General features: G+C 40.6%; 1 protein-coding gene and 1 long non-coding RNA gene across 2 annotated transcripts in view; one reads left to right on the top strand and one right to left on the bottom strand.

Annotated features, from left to right (window-relative positions):
• The window catches only part of LOC116037621, a 21,466-nt gene extending 16,176 nt beyond the window's left edge, over positions 1 to 5,290 (top strand). Inside the window, exon 3 of the long non-coding RNA XR_004101904.1 lies at positions 5,280 to 5,290. This is a non-coding gene — a long non-coding RNA (uncharacterized LOC116037621). The remainder of the gene's footprint in view (positions 1 to 5,279) is intronic.
• The window catches only part of tent4b (terminal nucleotidyltransferase 4B), a 25,379-nt gene extending 1,266 nt beyond the window's left edge, over positions 1 to 24,113 (bottom strand). The window contains exons 1-9 of the mRNA XM_031281572.2: positions 23,167 to 24,113; positions 9,056 to 9,179; positions 5,790 to 5,836; positions 3,805 to 3,925; positions 3,234 to 3,341; positions 1,297 to 1,425; positions 716 to 929; positions 476 to 602; positions 126 to 229 (exon numbers count right to left, since the gene is read on the bottom strand). Coding sequence (XP_031137432.1) covers positions 126 to 229; positions 476 to 602; positions 716 to 929; positions 1,297 to 1,425; positions 3,234 to 3,341; positions 3,805 to 3,925; positions 5,790 to 5,836; positions 9,056 to 9,179; positions 23,167 to 23,729 — 1,537 coding nt within the window. The 5' untranslated portion in view covers positions 23,730 to 24,113. The remainder of the gene's footprint in view (positions 1 to 125; positions 230 to 475; positions 603 to 715; positions 930 to 1,296; positions 1,426 to 3,233; positions 3,342 to 3,804; positions 3,926 to 5,789; positions 5,837 to 9,055; positions 9,180 to 23,166) is intronic.

The following is a 24,113-nucleotide window of genomic DNA, read 5'->3' as shown; positions in this document are numbered from 1 at the left end:
CTTATAGAGCCCTGTAGGTAGAGCCCATCTCTACCCCTCACTTAAACCTAGACCTAGATTTGGGCCAAATCTTTGTTTCCATAGGACTGCAAGAAATATTTTAATGTCAAAGACTTTGAACGTACTGTTGAGTGGCGGATCATTCTGAGACGGGCTCCCCCAGTTCTTTCGGATCCATTCCCTGTACTCATCCACTTCCTGTGTTACCCGGATTATTCGGCCAAGAATGCTGTGATGGGATACAGAAGGAGGTATTCCTGTTATACCAGTTTTAATACAGCAGTCTGAAAGCAAATGTAACTGGTAATGCCCCGATATTTTCTGTATGATCAAATAATGCCAACCATGAGAAACAACAGTTGAAATACCCTCATCTTATGATTGACAACAGTGACATTATATGACTGAACATTGCAACAATAAACTGACTGGCTGAGGGATGCTGTGATCGATCACCCACTAATCCAAATCTTACCTCTCGGTCTCGTTATTGGGATAGTACTTGGCGATGGGCGACACAGCGTGGCTGAGCACCACATAGGCGTAGTCAAATGCCTGCTTCACCTGCATGGCACCGTATGAACTCCGACCTACATCGTTATCTGTTGTAGACGAGACAGATGGTCACTTTGTGTAAATGCGATAACCTGACAATGTGCCAATACATGCCGTTCCCATGCCAAACCCCTTTATCCTTTGCGTTCACCGTTCCTACCTGGCTGCAGTGGGTCCTCAATGTAGAGCATGGAGGGCCTGTAGCCATCCATCATGTTCCTCTGAACCTCGTCTTTGGCAACGTAGCAACCGCCATCTTTTATCCTGATACCCGTTTTCAGGTAGTTGAAGTGGCGACCGTAGAGTTCAAAGAATTCAATGAGCAGAACACCGATGTTGATGTTGGGACTGCACACATCGTCCCTGTAGTGAAGCTGGAAAATACACAGTACGAGTGGATGTCAGAATTATCGCAAATGGTTAAGTGAGTGGGAATTCACAGTGTTCAGGAAATGTCACTGTTGAGACTTTTAGATGCTGAAATAGCACGATAGTCGTTTACTCTGACTACTGCATATAGTGCTGTCTCTAACTGTTCTTTGTTCAGAATTGTTGATATTTTTCTAAATATTCAGGAATATATTCCGGGCGTTCCAGGAATCACCAATGTTGCAAATACTGTCATTAAAAAAAAGCAATTGAAAAAGGACATAAATAAAACTAAAGAGTTCTCTGTTAGGGCCCAATGTCTGTCAAAGATCAAGACAAATACTGAGTTGTTGATGACCAAGTGTATCTGACCTGCAGGAAGCTGACAGCCATGAGGAAGAGACTGTAGGAGCCAATTCCACCAGTAAAAACCTCATTGAGGTCCCTCTGCAGTAGGAACTGCTTTAGCACCAGGACCAGGTAAGGCAGTACGGGGTATTTCTACAGGACAAAAGACAGACACAGTAAGAACATACAGTAGTGAGGAATACATCTGGACTATACATCTGCCCATTGCACAAACCATGTATTTTTTGCATTCTGCACTCAACCCATTCAGCCTCCTTTTTCTTATGCTAAACAGTTACTTTGTAAACATTTGTTTCTGTATTTATGATTTATTTTTTAATGTTTTTTATGTTTGATTGTGTATGTATGCACTATTCACCAAGCCAAATTCCACATAGGTGTAACTTACTGTAGCAATAAACCCTTTTCTGATTCTGAAGTGGAAGCCTACAGCACCCTCTAGAGCACTGTTTCTCAAATGGGGGTACGCGTACCCCTAGAGGTACTTTGGAGGACTGCAGGGGGTACGTGAGATATTTAACAAAATGTTTAATAGTTACAGGGCTGTTGTCCAGAACATTGTTCCTCTTTATGTGGACTTTTTTTTTCCTGCCAAAAAACATTTGTGTCGCCTACTTTGGACCTAATCTTGCTTTCCTTCCTTCTACTGTCCTTCTACTTTTTACAAGTTTCTCGCTTTTTTCTTCTCATGTCACTGTTTTTGAAGTTTTTGATACTATTTTGACCTATTCTTGCCTTACTTCCTTCCTTCTTTCTACCATCTTTTTCCAAGTTTTTGTCTTTTTTACAGTTTTTGTCTCCTGAAATCCTCCTTTAAATTAGCATTTAAATGTTTTTTTCAGTTACAAGGCTGTAAATCTATCGCTGACAGTGCTGTACTGTTCCTGTTTATATACACTTTTTTCCTACCGAAAATAATTAGGGGGTAATTGGCTTAAAGAAACAATTCAAAAGGGGTACATTATTGAAAAAAGTTTGAGAACCACTGCTCTAGAGCACTGTTTCTCAAATGGGGGTACGCGTACCCCTAGGGGTACTTTGGAGGACTGCAGGGGGTACGTGAGATTTTTGCAAAATGCTAATTTAAAAATATGTCATGCATTATTCTGAAAATAATTATACTATAATAATGAATGATCTTAGTGATGGATTCTAAACATCTGAAACGTGGCATTTAAATGTTTTTCAGTTACAAGGTTGTTGTCGTTTTAAATGTATCACTGCCAGCGCTGTATTGTACCTGTATTGTTTTGCGCTGGTCAGGGGGTACTTGGCAAAACAATTCAAAGGGGGTACATTATTGAAAAAACTTTGGGAACTACTGCTTTAGAGGATAAACATGATCATTTTAATTCTAAAAAGTGTAGGTAGTAATATAACGAAGGCCCAATTGAACTGTCGCATTCTGATATTGCCAGTTGAAGATGGTTATGAAATAATTACTCTTGATATGTCACAAAAGACATAAAATCTCCATTAAGCAATGTTTTTGAATCAAATGACTTTCTGTGATTTTAAATGTTTGTTAAAAAGTGCTGTTAAAAGCTATATGTGCTACTGAGAACCCCTTACATTCTAAAATAGCAACTGTATTGGTTTTTTTTATGTTGTGAGAAGGGTACCATATTGATTTCAATATTTCAGGCTTCTTTACAACATTAAAGATCTAAGAGCAATTTGTGGGATAGCAAAAGGCCGTTTTTTAAGGTAATACTTCCACAGAGTTGCGGAAAATGTTTCCACCTCTGTGCTACAGGACAAGTAGTCTAAGCCAGGCAAGATGTTATAATGCTCAAACAATGTCAAACACTTCAAGCAGCAACAACACTGGCTGCAGGTGTTAATCATGAAGATTATGTATTCCAAAAATACAATGTAAACGTAAGAATACGGGAAAGACATTTTTGTGAACGTTTCCAAAAAGCGTTGTAAAACTGTACCTCTTTGAATTCCTTAATGAGCCGGGCGGCTTTTACGCCACTCTTCACATTGAAGCTGATGTCCACTTTGACCTCAGTGAAGGAGTCCGTCAGTTTGATGATGGGAACCTGGAACACACATTTTACAGGTGCTGTTATGACTGAGGCAGTCGGAAACAAAAACAAACAAACAATCACAACAATCAAACGCCTGGCTCGAGTGCATTCTGACATTGGGCTGCAAGACACTTACAGACTTGTAAATAATCCTGCATCCATAACTTCCCTTCAAGTCTATTGTAAGCCTGAAAACAAAACGCTTTACTAGTTTACTAATCTAATCCTTGACTAAATTACTTGAGCACAGATTCAGAGTGCTAATCTGCGATTTAAATTCCATTACAGAAGTCAAAATTGAAACACAAAAAAAGCTTTATTCAAATCCTTTACATTTTAAAAAAAAAGGTGCTGTACTTGAGATACTAAAACAAAATAAATTGGTGATTTGATTGATTTCCAAATCCAAATCCCACTACAAATTCAACATAGAGGAAACACTGCAATGCACACTTGCGAGTGAGCACGGCCTTACCGTGGCCTTGTCCAAAACTTTGATGGAGTTCTCATCTGCGACATTCCTTTTCCGGAGAGCCTCTTCCAGCGTCCAGAGTGGGAGGGTCTCCCACTTCCCAAAAACTACCAAGTCAATGTCACTGGTGGAAGAGAGACATGGTATCAATTAGGTCCACTTTATATCATACAGAATCAACTCATACAACAGCACCAGGGGCAGGGAAAGGCAAGGCAGCTTTATTTATATAGCACATCTCAGCAACAAGGCAATTCAAAGTACTTTAAGATCATATAAAAACTGGGAAAAGAAAGCATTTCTCGCATGACGAAAATGTGTACTTCAAACTTTGTACGAATCACTTGACAAACAAATAGAAGCGCAAATTACATGTGGGGTCCTAAGTGTACAAGCATTAACAAATAAACCTTTCCACTGTAGACACACACCAACAACTGCATGTGGCTTTTAAAAGGTAGACTATGTAACCTTTGTAACAACAAATTACACAATCTTCCACCTACACACGAAAAGTACAAGCTTGCTCACTTCAGCACACTCAGGGGTTTTGCTGCTACCAGCAGTTTATGGTGGCTAATGCTAGCAAACCTCTGATAAAGAGTGCTATGTAACTGGCATTAGAGTCAGTCCGTATTGCATTATGTTTCAGCATTTACCATTGTACTGTAATGCAAGACCTCTTTAAATGGTAGCTTATTACAACAGCCCACCAATTCAGAGGTGTCTCTGCATTGCATTGCCATAGGTAAACCAAGGCATTATACAATGGTGTTTTTCTTCACATGGAACTGATTTTAAATGTCCTATATCATGCTCGTTTTCTGGTTTATACTTGTATTTTGGGTTGCTACTAGAACATGTTTACACACTTTATTTATGTTTACACATTTATGATATATATATATATATATATATATATATATATATATATATATATATATTTCATACTGTCTGTCTGAATATACTTGTATTTGTCTGGAACGCTCCGTTTTAGCACCTGTCTCTTTAAGCCCCCCTCCCAAAAAAATCCCAGTATGCTCCGATTGGTCAGCGTTTCCGGGTATTCTGCATCTGCGCTCTCAAAGTCTCTGCACCGTCATTGCAGCTGGGGAATGACTGTAATGCCACTGTAGCGGCACTTTCTATCTATATATAGTATAGTTGTAGTCACAACCGTACAAAAGTCCTGATAGCTCATTTAAAAGCACAGTTTCTGAATACGGGCTGTGTGCATTTCTCTATGGATTGAGCGTTTTGATACTTTTACAGTATTTACAATATGGGGGCTTTAAATACAGTAAAAAGGAAACCATATGACAGCCCTTTTTTAAATATCTCCACATGGTGGCTTACTGGATATATGTGGTTTTGCTTCCCTCTAGTGGATAAGCAATGTGCAACTTTAGACGGAGCTTAAGGAAGCCAACTGATGAGTGTGTACTATTTTAGTGGTGCTATGTGTTCACTACATGCAGAATGTTATACACAAGCACCCACTACAAACAGCCACAAACATAAGTATACAGGCACACAGCGTAAATTTCCTGTACCTTGTAACTTAAACAGAGGCAAATACCCTTTTTTTGTTTTCAGAATAAGAGAAGCACACAGAAAGATATGCATTGTATTCTGGGATAGGGGGAAAATGTGTGTGTGTGTGTGTGTGTGTGTGTGTGTGTGTGTGTGTGTGTGTGTGTGTGTGTGTGTGTGTGTGTGTGTGTGTGTGTGTGTGTGTGTGTGTGTGTGTGTGTGTGTGTGTGTGTGTTTCAAAGAAGATCCAGGATCTGGGGTGCTAAAAATTACTTAACCACTTGATCCTCAAAACAAAAGCAAATAAAGATTTGCTGGCTAGACGGAACGCTTTATCCGTAACAGAGATAAGTATTTTTGGTAGGGGGCCAGTTCACATTCACAGTTTGGCAAAGATAAAAAGAGCAAGCATGTGTTTAAATCTCATGGCTGCTTTAGGAAACCAAATGGCTCACCTTGTTGGCAAATAAAGACCAGTGCTGAAACTCCCAAACACTTGGACCTGGAGAGATGGGGGACACCGTTACAGACATTTATTTCTTTCATTTTTTTTTTTTTTGATTCAATACATTTCGTTCATTTATGCACATCCTGCAGAACAGCCAAAACATCCTACACCTGAATATTTGTTAGCATTATGTTTGACAGTTGCTTATACCTTTTAATATGTTCTCTTCTAGCTCTGATAGTTCTTTCTGAGAGACTCTGACATGGACTGGAATTGTGTCACCATGCATGCATCAACTTGCAGGCATCCCACTAAGCTTAACTATCACTACTACAAAAACCTGTTCTCCAAGGTGCATAAATATCACCATTCTTCAACTCAACATAGTGTTGATTTAATGACAAGCCCAAACTAACTGCACAGGCGTGTGATACAAAAACTGCCCATCAGGGTTTAAAGGAAAGACTGCGTAGTGTGAATATTGAAAAACCACTTAAGTTGCATTTCAAGTGAGGGATTAAAGACGAGGGTGGCCTCAATGAAACAAGCAAGTATAATGTCACATTGATGTGGAAATTGGCTATTGTGAAAATCCCAACTTGCAGGATGTTTACGTACAAAACCGTCCTTTTAGCCTTAACTCTTAACCTGCATGCTATTGAAGTGACTAAAATATCTCCAACCATCCACCTTTTAGCCTTTGACTGGGCAGCGCACAAATTGGTGTCTGAACAGAAATAGAGTTAAGCCTTGACCCTACCTTTACTCTCCTAAACCAACCTACCTACATCCCACATCAAGCAGTAGTATAAACTCTGGTTACAGCCCAGTCACATGTCCGGGGCTAAGCTGATTGCAGAGCCATGTTTGTGAATAAGTGTCTAATAAGTCCTGGAGACTTCTGTGAAGGGTGAGGTTACTACAGGTGGTCACCAAGGTTAGCCATGTTTTATCTCATTTTGGCACTCTCCAATCAAACTTTTACAGAGTGTTGTTAGTGTCGGTTTCACAAAGAGTTTCAAAAACATTTCAAATGCTTCACTGAACTACCATAGAGAAGCTTTCACTGACATTGTTTTTGTACAGCTGACTTAGACAAGCTTCCATATACAGTCTACCTGTCAAGATTGTGATTCGGTGTGGCAACAGACGTCTACGCATCTAAGCTCATCAATTAAACAAGCATCTCGCTGAGCGGATGACCAAGTTGCCCTTGCTCACTCTAAAGTGGAAAAGGTATAAAACTGGGCAGGCTTGGGACAGTGCTGTGTTCCTTAATTTAGGAACAGATAAGCTCAGGGCAGACACACTTTGAAGCACACTGCTCTATCAGCAGGATCAAAGTCAGCATGTACAAGAATGCCTGAGGTGGCGCTGATAACATGGCCCAAACAGAGTACTGTGCAGCAGGGCGATAACAGAAAATAACAGGATGCTTTATGAAAGGCGGAAGCCTGTAGCCATTAGCCGGCTCATATGTTAAGTGTGGTAATTGCTTGTTGTAAAGTACAGAGGCCAAGGTAGCCTGGTCATAGTATTCAACCAGTGCAACAAACATTGTGTTCAGGGGGCGCCCGGATAGGTCAGTTGGTAGAGCAGACGCCCATATATAGAGGTTTACTGCTCGACGCAGCGGGCCAAGTTCGACTCCGACCTGCGGCCCTTTGCTGCATGTCATTCCCCCTCGCTCTCCCCTTTCATTTCTTCAGCTGTCCTGTCAATAAAGGCCTAAAAATGCCCAAAAAATAATCTTAAAAAAAAATAAAATAGACCTGACTATTTTCACTATTGCAAGTTATTATTATTATTATTATTATTACACAAATCACATTGTTTCTGCCAAAGCAAAATAGCAGGGTTGCCACACATTTTCATGGACAAAATTTCAAAACTTTTTCATGACTTTTCAAGGACCCATAATAACATTTCCACGAATATTCACAATGTATAACACAAACATAACCGTATAGTATACTTTACTCCAAATGTTAATTATTGTATGAAAATCTTTTTTTCAATCTCTAAATGTTCATATTTACTTCAAAAACTTCAAACTACAGGCGCAGTCAATACATTTCCTGATACTGGCTTTCAAGAACAAGGGGAAACGGAACCGATTGTATCATCAGTCTATTCTTAATGCATTTGATTATAAAAATCATTTCTGGATGCATGACTGGAAAAAAATGTATAGAGCCTACATACTATGTAATATTTCATGGCTCTTTAATGACAGTTACAAATTGCATCAGTCAGTAGAGAGCCAAGAAATAATAAATGTAGACTTGCCCGGCATTATTCAAACATATCAGATTCAAACATCATTTTGGCTAGCTGGAGGAAGAGACAGAACGCGGGGAGAAAATGAAGAAATGTAAGTGATAGTAAACAAAACGTCGCGCATCGACGGCATATTTGAGCTACGATACTTCAACAGCTACAGAAAATAATACGTGGAAGGTTATCAACGGAAGACAACTGTAACCAAGTCATTTCATTAAACAACAAAGTTTCATGACTTTTCCAAAAACCTTTAAGGATTTGACTAATTCCGTGACTTTTCTACGTTTACCATGACTGTGGGAACCCTGCTCTGGTGATGCTTATGCTGCGTTCCAGACACAATTTTTAGCCTGTAAGTTACAACTCCCAAGTCACGACTCACGACTTGGTAGCGTTCCAGGCAAAGTCACGACAAACCCTTCTAGCTAGCGCTAGCTAGCGGCTACCTAACGTTGACGTTAGCTAGCGCTAGCTGATACTAGCGATTTCAAGTCGGCGACATATTTTGGGCTTCATTTAATAAACATAACCTGTAGTAGTACACAATCGTACGTGTATTGGTTTTACAATGTGCGGAATTACTTTACGTTGCCTATTTATGTCTATTTATTTATATTTACCACCGTTAATCACCGGCGTCTGTACAGCATCAACAGGGGTCGCCATTGTTGTTTATGTGTGTGTGTGACGTCAAAAACTGTAACTGGGAGTACAACGATCTGGTACGAGTTCACGGGTAGTAAGTTACGGGTTTGACTGCCGTTCCGGGGCACTTTTACGGGTAGAAGGTTGTGAAAACACGGGTTACGCAGCATTAGTAGCTTTCAGATTACAGCCAAGCTTTTAACAGCTGGGGGCCTGATTATCAGTGGCACACTGGAAAATGTAGTCTGTCTCACTCTGCGATCCAAACCAAAAACTCACCCAAAAAAAAAAAAAAAAAAAGAGTTAACTCAGTTTGTGTTGTTGTTGTTGTTGGTAGATGCGTACCTCAGCACTGGGCCACAGGTCGTAGATGACTCCCTTGATTCTGTCCACCACCTCCAATCTCATTTTCTCCTCCTCCGGCCGTGGGGAGATATAGTCGTAGAAGTCCTTGACCTCCTCGTGTAACCTGCATATGACACAGAACACAGTGTTGTGAGAAGAGTGGGGGGCATTTGTTTTGTGGTAATCCAGTGAATTAAGAATCCAAAACATCATCATTTCCAGTTGAATGATAAACGGCACCCAAAGTTTAAGCGCCACATTTTTACTCAAGCCGTGCCGCAAATGGACGCTTTGCAAAGAGACCGACATCAAGAAGGAACATGCACACAGCAGGTACTGTCTTATTGTACACTAGCAGGTCGTTGGTGATAAGAACTAAGACATAGAACAGACCATTGAAAAAGTCAAACAGTACAGATTAGTGTAATTAATAGTTGACTATCTTAAAACAGATCAATTCATTTATTAGCTTGAACTAGTCAAAGCTACTGAGATTTAGCAGCATCCCATATCACACACTCATTTTAGCCACAAAGACAGAGGAAAGCTGTTCTCTTGGTCCAATCTGTGCACTTCCTGCTAGTAAAGTAAAAAAAAAGTAAAGTAAAATGACACAACATGTAATGGCAAGGGACTCTGTGACGAAAGTCACTGCCACGGATACGGCTGTGAAATTGAGTCACACTGACTCAATGTCGGATATAGATAATAGCTGTGTTCTCTTTTCCTGACTTGCACATTAACGTACAAAACTCCTGCAACTAATCACATTAAGCTGAGTTGTTCACACCTCCAAAAGATGTCCATTATCTCAAATCTTTCTCCTCATCCATCTGTATAGAGGCTTTCATGATATCAGATTTTCACTACACGATACATGATATACAATATTATCGTTTGGAAGAAGAAACGTGTCTACGGGACAAGCAGCTGAACGCACCAAACTGTAACCAACTGTTGAAGACTTTTTGTACAAAGCAGACCCACGATATGAATTCATTCAACAGCAGAATGAGTGAAGCAAGGTGTTGCCAAAAAAGTCAACTTTCCCTTGTCAAATAAAAAAGTCTAAAAAAGAGCAGGCGTCCCCGAGTTTCACTTCTATTATTAGCTTTTCTTTTGGAGGTATAGTTAGAATTATGAGTAACAGGGAAAGAATTGGTTGGAATTAGAGCTGGGCGATAAGAAAAATAAAATAAAAAAATATCACGATATGTTTGACCAAATACATCAATGTCGATATTGCTGGGTTGACTATTGGTGCTTTCACAAAATATTAACTAGGATTGGGCATCGAGAACCGATTCCTACTTGGAATCGTTTCAAAAATTACGATTCCAGTAGAATCGTTTCTTTATTGGAATCGTTTGGAATCGTTAAGAGGATTTGGTTTCAAATCCGATCGTCGCTTCCCAATTTAATAGGCGCAAGTTTTGGTTTAACGAAGCGGCCAGGCGCTTGTTGTGTTGCAGCCTTGGAGCACAGTAAGCAGCGCTCTAGTCTGGCTTTATTTTACGTTGAAAAAGCTGTAAAACTGCAAACCACCATTGAATCAAAATAAAACTTTCTTCTTATTTGTGAAAAAAGGCATGTGACCCGTTTCAACTCCACCCCTCAAAGAATCGGAATCGAGAAATCGATAAGAACCGGAATCCAAAGGATGGAATCGGAATTGGAATCAGAATTGTTAAAATCCAAACGATGCCCAACCCTAATATTAACACAATGAGAGTTTTGATAAACAATCACCAATAATGTAGCTACAATACATAAGTGTAAAAAATAAAACAGCTAGAACAGTCTGCCAAGAAAATGACATCACTTTACTTTAATGAAGCCTTTAAAACCAAGAAAAGACAACACTTGTGTCATATCACGATATTACAATATCCAAAATTTAAGAGGATATTTTATTTTTTATTATTTTATTAACCTTTATCTTACCACGAAATAATCCCATTGAGATTCAGAATCTCTTTTTCAAGGGAGTCCTGGCCAACACAGCAGTATAATTGTTCCATATTTAAAATATACAGTAAAAAAAAACAGAAAACAGAAAAAGACAGTTGGCAATTTAACATCATCTCAACATAATTACCAGCAGCGCCCAGTAACAGCACATGTGCATATAGTACTCAAATAGTCCTTTATCCTAATTTTAAACTGTGTCATTGATGGTAGGTAGTCTAATTTAAGATGATTCTGCAATTCATAACAGGATGAGGGTGCAAAAACTTTAAAGGCACTTCCACCGAAAACAGTTCGCGTTCGGGGAATGTCAAACATGATTTGTCCATATGATCGAAGATTACATTTCCTGGTAGTGACTTTAGGAGTCAGGAGAGAACATAAGTATGGAGGCAGTTTTCACAGTATGGCCTTAAAAAGAAAATATACCAATGCTCCAACCTGCGACTGTGCAAAGAAGGCCAACCAACACTCTCATACAAGCTGCAGTGATGCGTACGAAAACTAGAATTAGTTACAAATCGTAGTGCTGCACGGTATACTGAGTCCAGCATTTTCAGAGAAGATTGATTTGCATGCATGTATAAAATATCACCATAATCCAGCATTGACAGAAACGTTGCTTGTATAAGTGTTTTTCTCGCACTAAAAGAGAAACAGCCTTTGTTTCTATAACACACTCTATATGCTGCTTGAAGGACAAACTTTCTTCTAAGAAGAAACCAAGATATTTGTAGACTGATACTCGTTCAATTACTTTCTCATCTGGTGCAACAATCTGACGAGCATCGTCTGTGTTCCTTAATTTAGAGAAGCACATCATTTTAGTTTTGTCAGAGTTTAGTACAAGTCTCAATTTATGGAGATTCTTCTGAATAAATGTTAAATATAATATAATATCGATATATATTGCCCAGCCCAAGCTGGAATATTAGTTAGACTAATATGTTCTGTCCTAATATGTCATCTTATCCGGTTTCTGATACAGGTGGAGCCTAATAATTACTGAAAAATGGGTCATTTTTACCAGGAAGAAGTGAAAAAGGTTTTATCTTCCAAAAGAGAGGCAGCTGTGTTTTTAACATTGTCCCAAACCAACTCTTTCTTTTTAGGTAAAACAGTAGGGCTGAGCAAAAACCAAACAGGAACCCCTAATGGGTCAGTAAGGGCAGGCTGAGCAAGGGTAACGCATTTGTCCTTTGAACAGGTTGCTCTGCCCACGTGCCCTGACCTTTCCATTGACAAGTTTTGTGTACATGCACACGGACAAGTCTATGTGGGTGGACAAATAAGAACAAAAACCCACAGGCACACATACACACACAAGCATGTACACATGCTCACGTGCAAAAAACAACCAAATAGAGCCAGATCAGGCCAATAACAGGCACACTCCCCTTGGCAGACGATAGAAAAAGAGAGGTAAAGTGGCGTTTCGAAAAATACAAGGCAACAAAGTAAAGCCAGCATACACCACCGAAAGTTGGACAAGAAATACACTAGCAGCTACCAACACTGACCGACTGTCGTCTGGATTAGGCCCCACAGAGCACTGTGTGTGCGTCTGATGTCTGGGTCTTATGTAACAGAAACGCTTCACCTGACAACAGTCAAAGTTGACTGGGTTTCACCTTTATTATTTCTGCGGTCTCAGACACTCAGTCTTGCAGAAGCCTGGGATACAGACGCAGCACTGAAAGGTTCCAGGTCTGCTAACCATGTACGGAAAATACTTCCTTACCCTAGCCAAATGCCATCATGGTGACTTTGATTAAACCCCCAAATTCCTGCAGCCAAACGGCCAACAGCACAATAGGCTCATGCTCAGACTGCAACACTGCATTGAAAACACAAGATGCTATGCTAGTGATGAAATTAATAACCAGGACAGCTAGTCTGAAGGACTGTCAGACAACAAGACACTGAACAGCAGCTTAGAAAGTTGTCAGCCGTCTCGACTGGGGCTGGAAATAATTATTATTTATTATTTAGATGCCTGCTAATCCAGAGGTGTTACATCAACTAATCCAAAACTAGGCAAAGAGCTGGATTGTGGATGCATGTGAGGCGGACTGAATGAAGCCTACAGTCTACGCTCGCCTCCTGTGATGACAGTCCACTTGTCACTCAAAGCGGAACGCCCTTAATTATGCAGAACTTTAAGCCTGAATACAATGGCACTTCTGCATTGGCTTTATTTATTTTTAGCACCAGAGGCTGACGCTTGTTGCCAACAAACACAAAAATATTCAGTTTATTATCACAAAAGGACACGCTGGGACTGCGTAATGTTTGGCATTTTGCTTAAAAAAATAAATAAAAATAAAAGACAAATGATTAATCTATTATGATAGTAGCTGACAATTTTCTGTCAAGTTATTTATCGAATATTGACTAATCATTTTAGCTCCAGTCCCAACACATACACACACAAAAAAATAAAAAGTAAGGTTAAGTTAGCAAGTTATGAGGTGCAGGTTAAAAGTGAGTTTGCTTGCAAAATATTTGATTGGCCAATGGATGACGTTAGAATTTGGGATGACCCGATCCGTAAAAGAGTCCTTTAATATTGGGTATCTGCAGATGCTTAGTCTGGTCCATTATAATATGCCTGGATTGGCGCCGTCACCGACACCTGGCCGACACCTGGATCGGCTCGGGACATCCCTAGTTTGAATACTGGCAAAGCCAGAACCAACTTTTTTTTTTTGGATAGATGTACCTTTTGGGTGTGCCAAGACCGTGGTCTCATTGAAATGAATGAAGGGGCTGGGTGTTTTAGGTATTGTTATTGCTGGATTGAATGCAGACTAACTGGCTGCTCACAAAAGTGTGAATGAATGTAAATGTATGGTATTGCTGACAATGCAGATGAATGGAGGGCTGAACCACTTGAAGTAGTACTCACTGTAAACAGCCAGCCACTATGTTAAGTCCATGACAACACTAGTTCCCTGTGTTTGTGTTCGAGCTTTAATCTCAGCCTTACATAGGCTACTACCTTGCTAATGATGTGATCCAGCCATAGCTTTAATGTCCCAGCCTTTTTTTTCTTTCTGATAATAGGTTTTCATTTTTTTTTTTTTTTGTAAAATAATAGTATTTTGTCACGGAAGAGTAGAAAATAAGTTTCAGTTTCCATTTGTTGCCTCTTCTCCAACATGGCAACTGACAACCACATGAAATTTGTATGACCTAATCTCTTTTCCTGTGCACACTGCAGAGACTGCTCCGCCTCTATCACAGAAACATTAGCTTTCATTTAAGGGTAAAAGAAACTCAGCACACTGCTTTCTGTAGATCAATTCTGTATCATTAAGACAAACCAGCCCAAAGCCTAACACCAATTCAAGTTCATTTAATGTGTTGTAATTAAACTGAAGGATTTAAACAGGTTTAATGTATTTTTCAAACCTTCATAATTATAAAGCTAAAAAAAAGAGGGCATGTATCTATCATAATCTTTTCAGTTTGCTTCTATGAGAGTGCAACATAAACTTAAAAAATAATAATGGTAAAAGTGGCCTACTGAGATGTGAGCATGTCCGCTCCACAACAGCACCAATAGGTTTCATTTCACAGCAAACGGGCCACTACTGCGCCCTTATCATCACGTGTTGGGAGCAACCATAGAAATCCCATCTCATGCCCCACCTTCTTGGATCAAATTTCATCTCAGCGCTGCGCCTGCCTGGGAAGCACATGGACCCTTGGTACTGCTTATCAGATAATCCCACTTGCCTATATCATAATATTGTTATGCAATCTCAGGGAACAGATTTCCAGAGCTAAAGCTTTCAGAGGAGGAAAAAAAGTTCTCTCCTCCTTAGCACTTCTTTTTTTCCTAAGATTTCCCTCTGGCATGAGTATTCTAGAGTCACTGAAATGTTGCCAGTCGTGTTTACTGGCGGTTGAAAGGGATGAATGGCTGAAATTGTTTTTTCTGACAGCAAGTGTCCACGCTCAGAGGACTTCTGGAATGGTGCTTCTTTGTCTAGGTTTTGCAGGTTTTGCAGTGTTCACACCTGCACCAAATGTACCCTACATGATGTCATTGATGTCTTGTTTTGTTGGACCAAGAGATTTGCAGTTTAAAATAATCTTCAAACAAGAAATAGCAGGTAATCCTCACACCTGAGAAACTGGAACCATCAAATGTTAAACAATTAATGGATTATCAGTTGCCGCTTAAATTTCGATAATTTAAATAGTCACTGTAATTCAACATGAATCCCTATGGTTTAGGAAGTGCTGGAGCATAACATTGCCACCAGTGCTAGGTGTCGTGCATTAGCAGGCAGTGTTGTGCATTTATACACCAGGGCCTGACAACAAAATTATGCAATATCATATTATCGCTCTGGTCATTGAAAATTCCTTGTTTCTCCTTAGGCATTCCAGTTACACCTTTATTTTCTAACTTTGTTGCAGAATGTAAATAATACTTACTGACTAAATAACGCCGCTGAAAAGAGAAGGAATAGGAAGGCAGGAGAAAGAGAAAATGTGAGACAGCAAGGAAAGAATGAGGGAAATCACATCACAGAGGGAAAAATAAAAATGAAAAAGGTAGAGAGGGCCAGATATATGAAAAAATGGAGAGAGAGAGAGAGAGAGAGAGAGAGGGTAATGGGTGTGGTGCTGAAATGCCTTCATGTGAACAAGAGCCATCTGTTAAATTGGGTAGGATGAAAGAGAAGAAGATTATTGTCGCATCCCACTGAGCACTACTTACTGTCTGTTCAGATACTTTGGCACTACAGTACAAAGGTGTCTTTTAAAGTGCCTGTTGCATAGCTTTACAATTTAATACTTAAAAACAGGCATGCTGGAACATAACATTTGTGTGTCAAGAAACACCTGCCTGAAGCATGATGATGATGGATGACCGTGTTCAATGCAATGAACAGTGTCTCAGCAGCGTTTTCCACAGAATTAAGGTGTTGAATGCCAATCAACAAAGCCCAACCCTGGCCTCGCCTCGCCTCTCCTCAAGTCGCCTGTGTCTTGGCCAAAAAGTTGTTCTTGAACACACCGCAAAGACTACAGCCGACGGCCACCCAGCACATACGTTCTGCCCAGTGTTGTGCGTAAGATGGGTTTGGTCGTGATGAAATAGTTGTGACCATTGTTGTGGCCATATTGTCCCAGAAAGAGTCCCAACACCATGACCATCACCACGTTTTGCAAGGACTTGAAATACTGGGCCTCTGCATCCTTTGCAACAAAAGAGGGTAGTGTGTGTTATGCGACACTGCTCTGTTTAGGTTGACATTGTTGCCAAGAGGCAAACGAGTCGCATCACACACTGCTTTTTTAAAATTAGGACAACCACAAACAAAAGGCAGAGGTGTCAATGTCTCACAGAGTCATTAATGTTTCATCATTGAACTGATCTGGGGTGCTAAGCGTTGGCCACTGGGACAAAACGGCTCGAGTTACACAGAAGCCCAAACACTGCTGACTGCTAGTGGTAGGCTTGGTCATGCCTGAGTGATGCAGCAGAGTACTGTGGTCAAAACAGGCGCAGTTGGACTACACATATGGTAATATCAGTGCCAGGATAAACATATTGCTAGTGGGCTTGAAGTATCACACCAGTAGAGCATCATCCATTTGTTGATTTTTCTGAGCTTTCCTAAAAACTTTGTAGCAACATCAACTGATCTGGTTCCTGTGTAGGAACTAGGTACAGTTTTAATGTTGTAAAAAATAAAATAAATCCATTCCCATTTGTTTATTATATTTCTTGATGTGAAATAGCTTCAACGTAGGCTAGTAGCTACTCTTTCAGAGTAGTTTGTAGTGTAACTTGCAACTTTCAAAGTTTGTATTGCTGTAGTTCGAATACTGCCAATGGAGTAGCTTGTGGCTTCACAAACTACATTTTCCAAGTAGCTTCCCTAACAATACCGGCGAAAGCAGTGCCACGTGTAATGTTTGCCGTTAGTGAGCAAAGAAAAGTTACGACTCAGCACAAACTGCCCTGAAGGACATTGGCCAGTTTTTTACATCTCTTCAAAATAAATATCAATACAAATGGAAAGAACAACATAAAACAAATACACCACATATATGATTGCACTTCTTACTATACATTGTCAACACATTCAAATTTAATTTAATTATTTTTGGTTAAGTTAGCATTTCAAATATCTTCCCCTGTTATTGTAGCATTTCAAAATGAAAGCTGTAACATTTTGGTACTAAAACACTAAGACTGAAAATTAAAACTGTATTATCACAAAAAATTAAAAATATTAACTTAACCAAAAGGAAATAGTCAAAGCCCAGCTGTTCTGTACACATGCTGAGAAGGTCACAGTCTGAGTACACCCTATGAAAAAAAACCCATAACACTGTGTGATGCTCGCTGACTGCAGCAGTCTGGAGCATGGCAAGGCTTTCCATTGGACAGGAAGAGGGTTAAAAAAAAAACACATTCCTCACTACACATGGGAAGGCTGAGGTATGGAGAGCTGCCCGCACGTGTCCAAATGACCAGCATGCAGGCATCTCTCTCCACAGGCGTACACGCTCTGGCTGAGAGCCAGCCAGCGAGCTGAGAGGGGAGAGCGAGACATAGATGTCAAAGCCAGTAGAGGCCGGATGAACCATGGTTCTAATAATGGAGCTTCGGTCACAGAGGTGCTATCTGTGTGCTATTGCTGGGAATCATAAATCTCAAAAAGACGGCGGCAATGAATGGCAATAAAAGCATGAGCCAGGGCTACTCGTCAGTGAGCGATTAACCATACATTTCATTAGCCTGCAAGCTATGTTCTGTTTCACTGCTTGGAACTAGCTGCCAATGCTAGGCTCCGCTAAAATTAATCAAGTATAGGTTGCTCTGTCATTACTACCATTTTGGGCCACAGGTAGAGCTGGGCGATATGGAGAAAATCAAATATCACGATATTTATGACCAAATACATCGATGTCAATATTGTGGCAATATTGTAGGGTTGACTATTGATGCTTTCACATTGAGAGTTTTGATAAATAATCACCAATAATGTTGATACAATGACTTCAGTGGGTAAAGGCAAACAATAAAACAGCTAGTAAGTCTGGTAAGTTCAGAAAATTACATCACTTTACCATAAGGCAGCCTTTAAAACCAGGAAAAGACAACACGTGTCATTATCACGATAATACGATATCCAAAAATTAAGACGATATCCAGCCTCATAATGAATGTTGATATAATATCGATATATTGCCCAGCCCTAGCCACAGGAGCAAATTGCTGTGAGGATGTGAGGTTACAATGAAGACGTTAGAAGAAAAGAGCAGAAACTCATCCCTTTGCATTCACAGGCAGGCTAACAAAACAAGCCATGCAGCACAATTAGCCCACACACAGGAGCTTTTGTCGAGGTGCCCTTGCACAACAATAAAGCTCTAAAAAAATGTAAAAGATTTTGTGGTGAAGGCATATACAATTTAAAAGACCAAAAGTCCTGCTCCCACTCACAATGTGTGTGCTGGGACGGGACATGTTAGCTAACATGCCTGCAAACTATTCAACAAGTGTCTGCCCTGATGTTTTTATTTTACCAGAGAAACTGTTAGTGTGTGAAACTGCATAGCTAAAACACTAGCTTTCTCCATTTTGGATGCTACTTTGTGACGACCCCTTTGAAGATCAACTCTGTGAAGATTATTATTATTATTATTATTATTATTATTATTATTATCAGCGCAAAGTTCAAATAAGTTTGACTTAAGATGAATACTACAAGCTGTTTTACTTAGTTCGTTTTTCACGTGTACAACCGAGGGCCATTATCCCCATATTTAAATAATATCACGTCTCCATCTTGTATATGACAGTCAGCTTTGGATTGGCCATGACACCAATGCATCAAATCACCCCTAGTGGGTCTGTTAGTAAGGCTTATTACAGTGTTTAACTGGGGTTGTTTCTTCTACCTGGAAATACCAGATCAACTGCTCTCAAATCAATCTCCCAATTACTGTTGATTTTGCACAAATAAATTAAGTAAACATGTACATTTCAGGAGAGTAATTTAGAATGGCCAGTTATACAGAAAAACAACAGACCCATCTGGTCAATCCACCTATCACTCTGAATTCACTCTCGCACAATGCCACCCTGTTATAAAATGACTGGAACTTTGGAACATTGCATCTTGCCTACACAATAAAACCCACAACACAACACCAGATCAGAACAGCAGCAGGGCAGAATGGGCCACAGCTCTCCCAGGCTACACCGTCTTCCTATGCCCATATTAGGAGTCTAAATAACTGTTCTACACAACCAGAAAATGAGGTGGAAACACTCCCTTAAAACTCCATATCTGATTGGACAGACACTGAAGAGGCTTGGGTTTCTCTCTAAGGGGGTTGGTTTTGTTTTGTGGAAGTGAGGCCTTGTGGAGCATGTAAACACCGGTCCTTTTCCATCGTGAGGGCGGACCGCTTGCTTGGAACCTTCTCTGTCCCACAAAGACTGGAGGAGCGTAAAACGCAAATGCTGAACTTACTCCCACCTTCACCCATTTTGCTACTTGCACTGTTACACATTTCAAATGCAACAATCAGTCCCAGGTTTACCCTTGCTCGCTCCCTTAACCTCAACCTGACTGAACGCAGTGTTTCCCTTGGGTTGATCCCCCATAGTTTATTTCCCAGTGATCATTTTTATTAACTTTTGCACCTAACCTTACCAATATCGGTCTTGTAGAGCCAGGAGTATTTCCTCTCTGACAGCCAAGATGGATCAAAGCCTATCCTCCTGTGCTTGTTGGGGGAAACACTGGAATGGTCAAAGCTTATCTTATTCCCTGCATCCGACTAGGACACTAAATTTGACACTAAAAAAGTCTAAATGGCAAAAAAAAAAAAAAAAAAAAATTGTTCACAGTTTCTAAATACGGAGTAAAAGTACAATAAAATGTGCATTCTTAAGCAAGAGCCAATCACGCATGGGAAGGAAGCAATGAGGGCACCAAATTAAGCAAATTTGACAAACCAACAATGCTCATCAAAAACATGCTACCACCCATAATGATAAGGCTAACTGCAATTAATGATTTCAAGTATCTTTCATTTGGCTGATCGCAGATGTTGTATATGTGCTATTACTAACCGTGGAACAGGGTGTCTTCTACACATACAACATCCAGACTGCATCTCCCAAGCAGCAAAACATGTATTATGAGTGGAGATTTAACCGTGGAATTAACATAACTTAAAGGAACACGCCGACTTATTGGGACTTTAGCTTATTCACCGTATCCCCCAGAGTTAGATAAGTCCATACATACCCTTCTCATCTCCGTGCGTGTCGTAACTCTGTCTGACGAAGCCCCGTTGTTACTCTCTGCTCCTCACCACGGGGCTTCTCAGGTGCTGCGAGCAAATCACTCCGCCCAAGTAGCAGTGCTTCGCCTTCTGAGAATAGTTCCGATGGCTGCGTCTCATGTGACCTTATTTGTACACGCTGCGACTATACAAATCACAACATGTAAATAGGAAAATGTTGGCGTTGTTTTGTCACTTATTGGGAGCAGTAGGCTAGATGGAGCCGGTTACCTCCAGGATCTGTGCTAAGCTAGGCTAGCGGTGGGTGCGTCAGACATAGTTACGACACGCACGGAGATGAGAAGGCTATGTATGGACTTATCTAACTCTGGGGGATACGGTGAATAAGCAAAAGTCCCAATAAGTCGGCATGTTCCTTTAACAGTCAGACCTTATACATCCACATACATACTGTATGTCTACAAATACAACTACATTACAAAATATATTTACTGGGATGACAGAGTATGGTTAGAGAGAGAGAGCAGTCAGGGGTGGTTAGTTTGATCAGGCAATGAGGTTCAGGTTCTGGTATTAGCAGAGCTAATCACTTAGGAATGTCCTTATGCAAACACAGAGCTTCCATATTACTATAAATGAGGATCAGCCAAACACTGAGCTCCACATTCTGGTGTTCTGCTTGTCTACACATGTCTAACAGAGAGGGGCGGGGAAGGGGCAAATCTCTGCACCTAAAAGGTCATTAAAACAGAGCCCAACCCACCAAAATATTTCTCCCAAGTCACAATATCTAAGAGAACCACTGGTGAGGAAAGGAGGTCACTGATGTAGTTAGAGGTTAATAAATGTCTTGTGCATTCATTAGGCTATAACTTGTGACTTAATACTGTTGCCCAATGTTAAAGGAATAGCTCTAGTATGACATCTAAATGTACATGCTTTGTAATGAATCAATTCACAAACTCACTGAACGAAACAGGAGTCTCCAGTTTGTGATTCACTGAATCGTTCACTAAATTAAGTGGAAGTACGCTTCCACCTAATTTGACCCAAAGGATTACTCAACTTCAATTTTAAATATGCACATGCCTTTCAAAAAGGTCTTTGACAATTAATCATCGCCCTGCCTGGTTGGATTTGGTCAAGATTTCAGGAACAATGCCCCCATTTCTTCTGTCCATCAGTATGCTCAGTATGTACCAAACCAGAGATTGCGTTGACCAAACAATGACGAAACAATCTCAAGTTGGGTCCACACACCAAGTATGCAATCGCGCCCAAGAGTCATTTGTCACGTCACACACTCAGAGTCACTTGTCATCCCACAATATTCCTTCACCTGCTAATAATCAGCAGTGTAATCATGTATTCTTAACTTATCGTTTGAGCTGTTGCAGTATTGCAAAAAAATTGACTTGGTCACTAGGTCATAGTGAACATACTGACTTTTGCCCACAATACTGTATTCAAAAGCAGTTTGTCAACTTAGGCGAATACATCAACTCTGACTTCCTCTGAAATACTGCCAGCCTATCATCTGTGGGCTTAAGGAACCTGGAGGAGAACCAATGAAATGGTCCACGTCTAGTAAAAGCGTCACTCTTGTTTTGGGTAGCACTGTTACCTCCTCTTTGCTCTCTCTTGGCTCTCTACATTAAAACAAGTTGTTTTAGAGCTGTTGACAGAACGGTTTGTTTAAATATGCACCTTACCTAGCAGTAGCAGTAGTGTGTTATGTGTAGGGCTGGGCAATATATCGATATTAGGCCTATATCTATATCCTGATATGAGACTTACAGTATATTGTCTTAGATTTTGGTTATATAGTAATATGGCTTAAGTTTAGTTATATTATTTGCCTTTAACCACTTACTCATTATATCCACATTACTGATGATTATTTATCTAAAATCTGATTGTGAAGATATTTTGTTAAAGCACAAATTGTCAAGCCTACATCAGTGTTGTAATATCCACATCAAGGTATTTGGTCAGGAATATCGTGATATCTGATTTTCTCCACATGCCCAGCCCTAGACTTGTGTGTACCGGTTCCTTAATTCAACGTTTAGTTTGCAACCCTTTAATGAACAATATAATGTTAGCAGGCCAGGATTAAAAAATGTCAGTGCTGCCCTGTTCGGTTTCTACAGTAATGCCCAAAGGCATTATCTGTTGCAGCACAAAAGGTGTTACATTTATTCCTCCATGTGAATATTTGTTCAAAAGCCAGTAATACGAGCTGTAATGTCTAACCCTCCTGGATGTTTAAAGGTTTGCTTCAACTTGTGTTTTTTTCATGCCAGCGCATTTTGTTGAAAAGTTAACCTAGAATACAAAAGTGCTGGAACAATTAATTCATGGTTTGATGCATAGCTCCTTAAAATCCACTATGGTGTTCTTTGAAACGTAAATCAACTAGTTTTAGGCAAATACTTGTAGTTACTTTCCTACACCTTATGGGGTGAGAATTCTCTAATTCCAATTTCTTAATGACTTCAAATGGTCTGCACCTTAAACCTACTGTGTAAAATGTCGTAATGCCTTTAAATGTGTGGATAGACTCACTTTCACAGATCATTTTGGGGTTACTATATACAAAATTATCCAACTGTCGATTCAGTAGGTGGGGACGGAAAAGTGGGTGGGGTGAGACTGTCAACCTCAGTCGTCTCCCTGCATGTCATTTCAGTGTGCGAGTGTTTTAAAATAGGTGAAATAACAGTTCATTAACTCCTAGTTTATAGGCTTGCTCTGTGGGAGGCGAGTGTGAGCGTCTCCGCTAAAAGCAGCGGGTTTTCAAAGAAGAGACGTCAAATCAGCCAACGTTTGATTAAACTCTCTCTTACCCTACAATTCCTTCTGAGTAGTTCCTGACTTTCCACGGCGTGCCCGTGAAACCATCATAGCGTCCTGTGTTGGAGCCGCTGCCACTGTTCAAGAGGCTGGAATTGAATCCGAAAGTGCTAGCTTTGTTGTCTCTTTTCCTTTTGTTGGGGTGTCCATCCGTCTGCCCCCTACAAGGCACAGCGACCCCGCTGCCCTGCTGCTGCCCCCCTTCACCAACACCGCCCCTGCCACCGGCTCGGTTGTTGTGGTTGCTATTAGTTTCCAGTGGTATAAAGTCCCGCTGTGCCGTTATTTTTCCGTCCCCCATTGAGGTCGACATCCCCTGAGTCCTAGCTTCGCTGCTGCCGGTGTTTGAGTCAAGTGCTCCGTTTCTGCTGGCGAGACCGGCTCCCGACGCCCCGTTGACGATCGCTTTCAAGCTAGACGTATTCTGAGATCCAGTGGTGTAGCTGTTATTTACATGTAAATACCCGAGCCCCTGTGTCGTCTCCCAAATCTGCATCCACAGGTTGTTAGCAGGTCCACGTTGTTCTGGTTGAAACCAGGCGATTCTCGGATCCATCAAACGACACTGTAGGCAAGCCGGCCCCCCGCCCCACCACCGAGCAATGCTCAGCTCGTGTGCAGCTAGCCAGGTCGCTAGCTAACGTTAGCTAGCCTGCTATAGCCTCGTTATAGCTGTAGCTAGCTGAGGTTCTTCGCTGCCCGTTACTTCTACAATCTGGTATATAAAAAAAAAAAAAAAAAAAAAACGTTCCTTAGTAGTGACGACACACAGGTGTCAACCGAAATCATCCACAGGATATAAGACAAGAATGTGCGTCAAGTGTTAAAAATTGTAGCTTAAGCCAAAGTTGAGGTTGAAGGCTGGAGAAACGTGCAGCAGCTGCTTGTCGGAGTGGCTCTCTGACCCTTTCCCCCTGATCGTGGGTCCCTCAATGGCGGA

This window comes from Sander lucioperca, chromosome 3 (genome assembly GCF_008315115.2).
Source record: "Sander lucioperca isolate FBNREF2018 chromosome 3, SLUC_FBN_1.2, whole genome shotgun sequence".
Lineage (NCBI taxonomy): Eukaryota > Metazoa > Chordata > Actinopteri > Perciformes > Percidae > Sander > Sander lucioperca.
The sequence above is the reverse complement of the archived record's forward strand: the minus strand, read 5'-3'. Positions and strand labels throughout refer to the sequence as shown.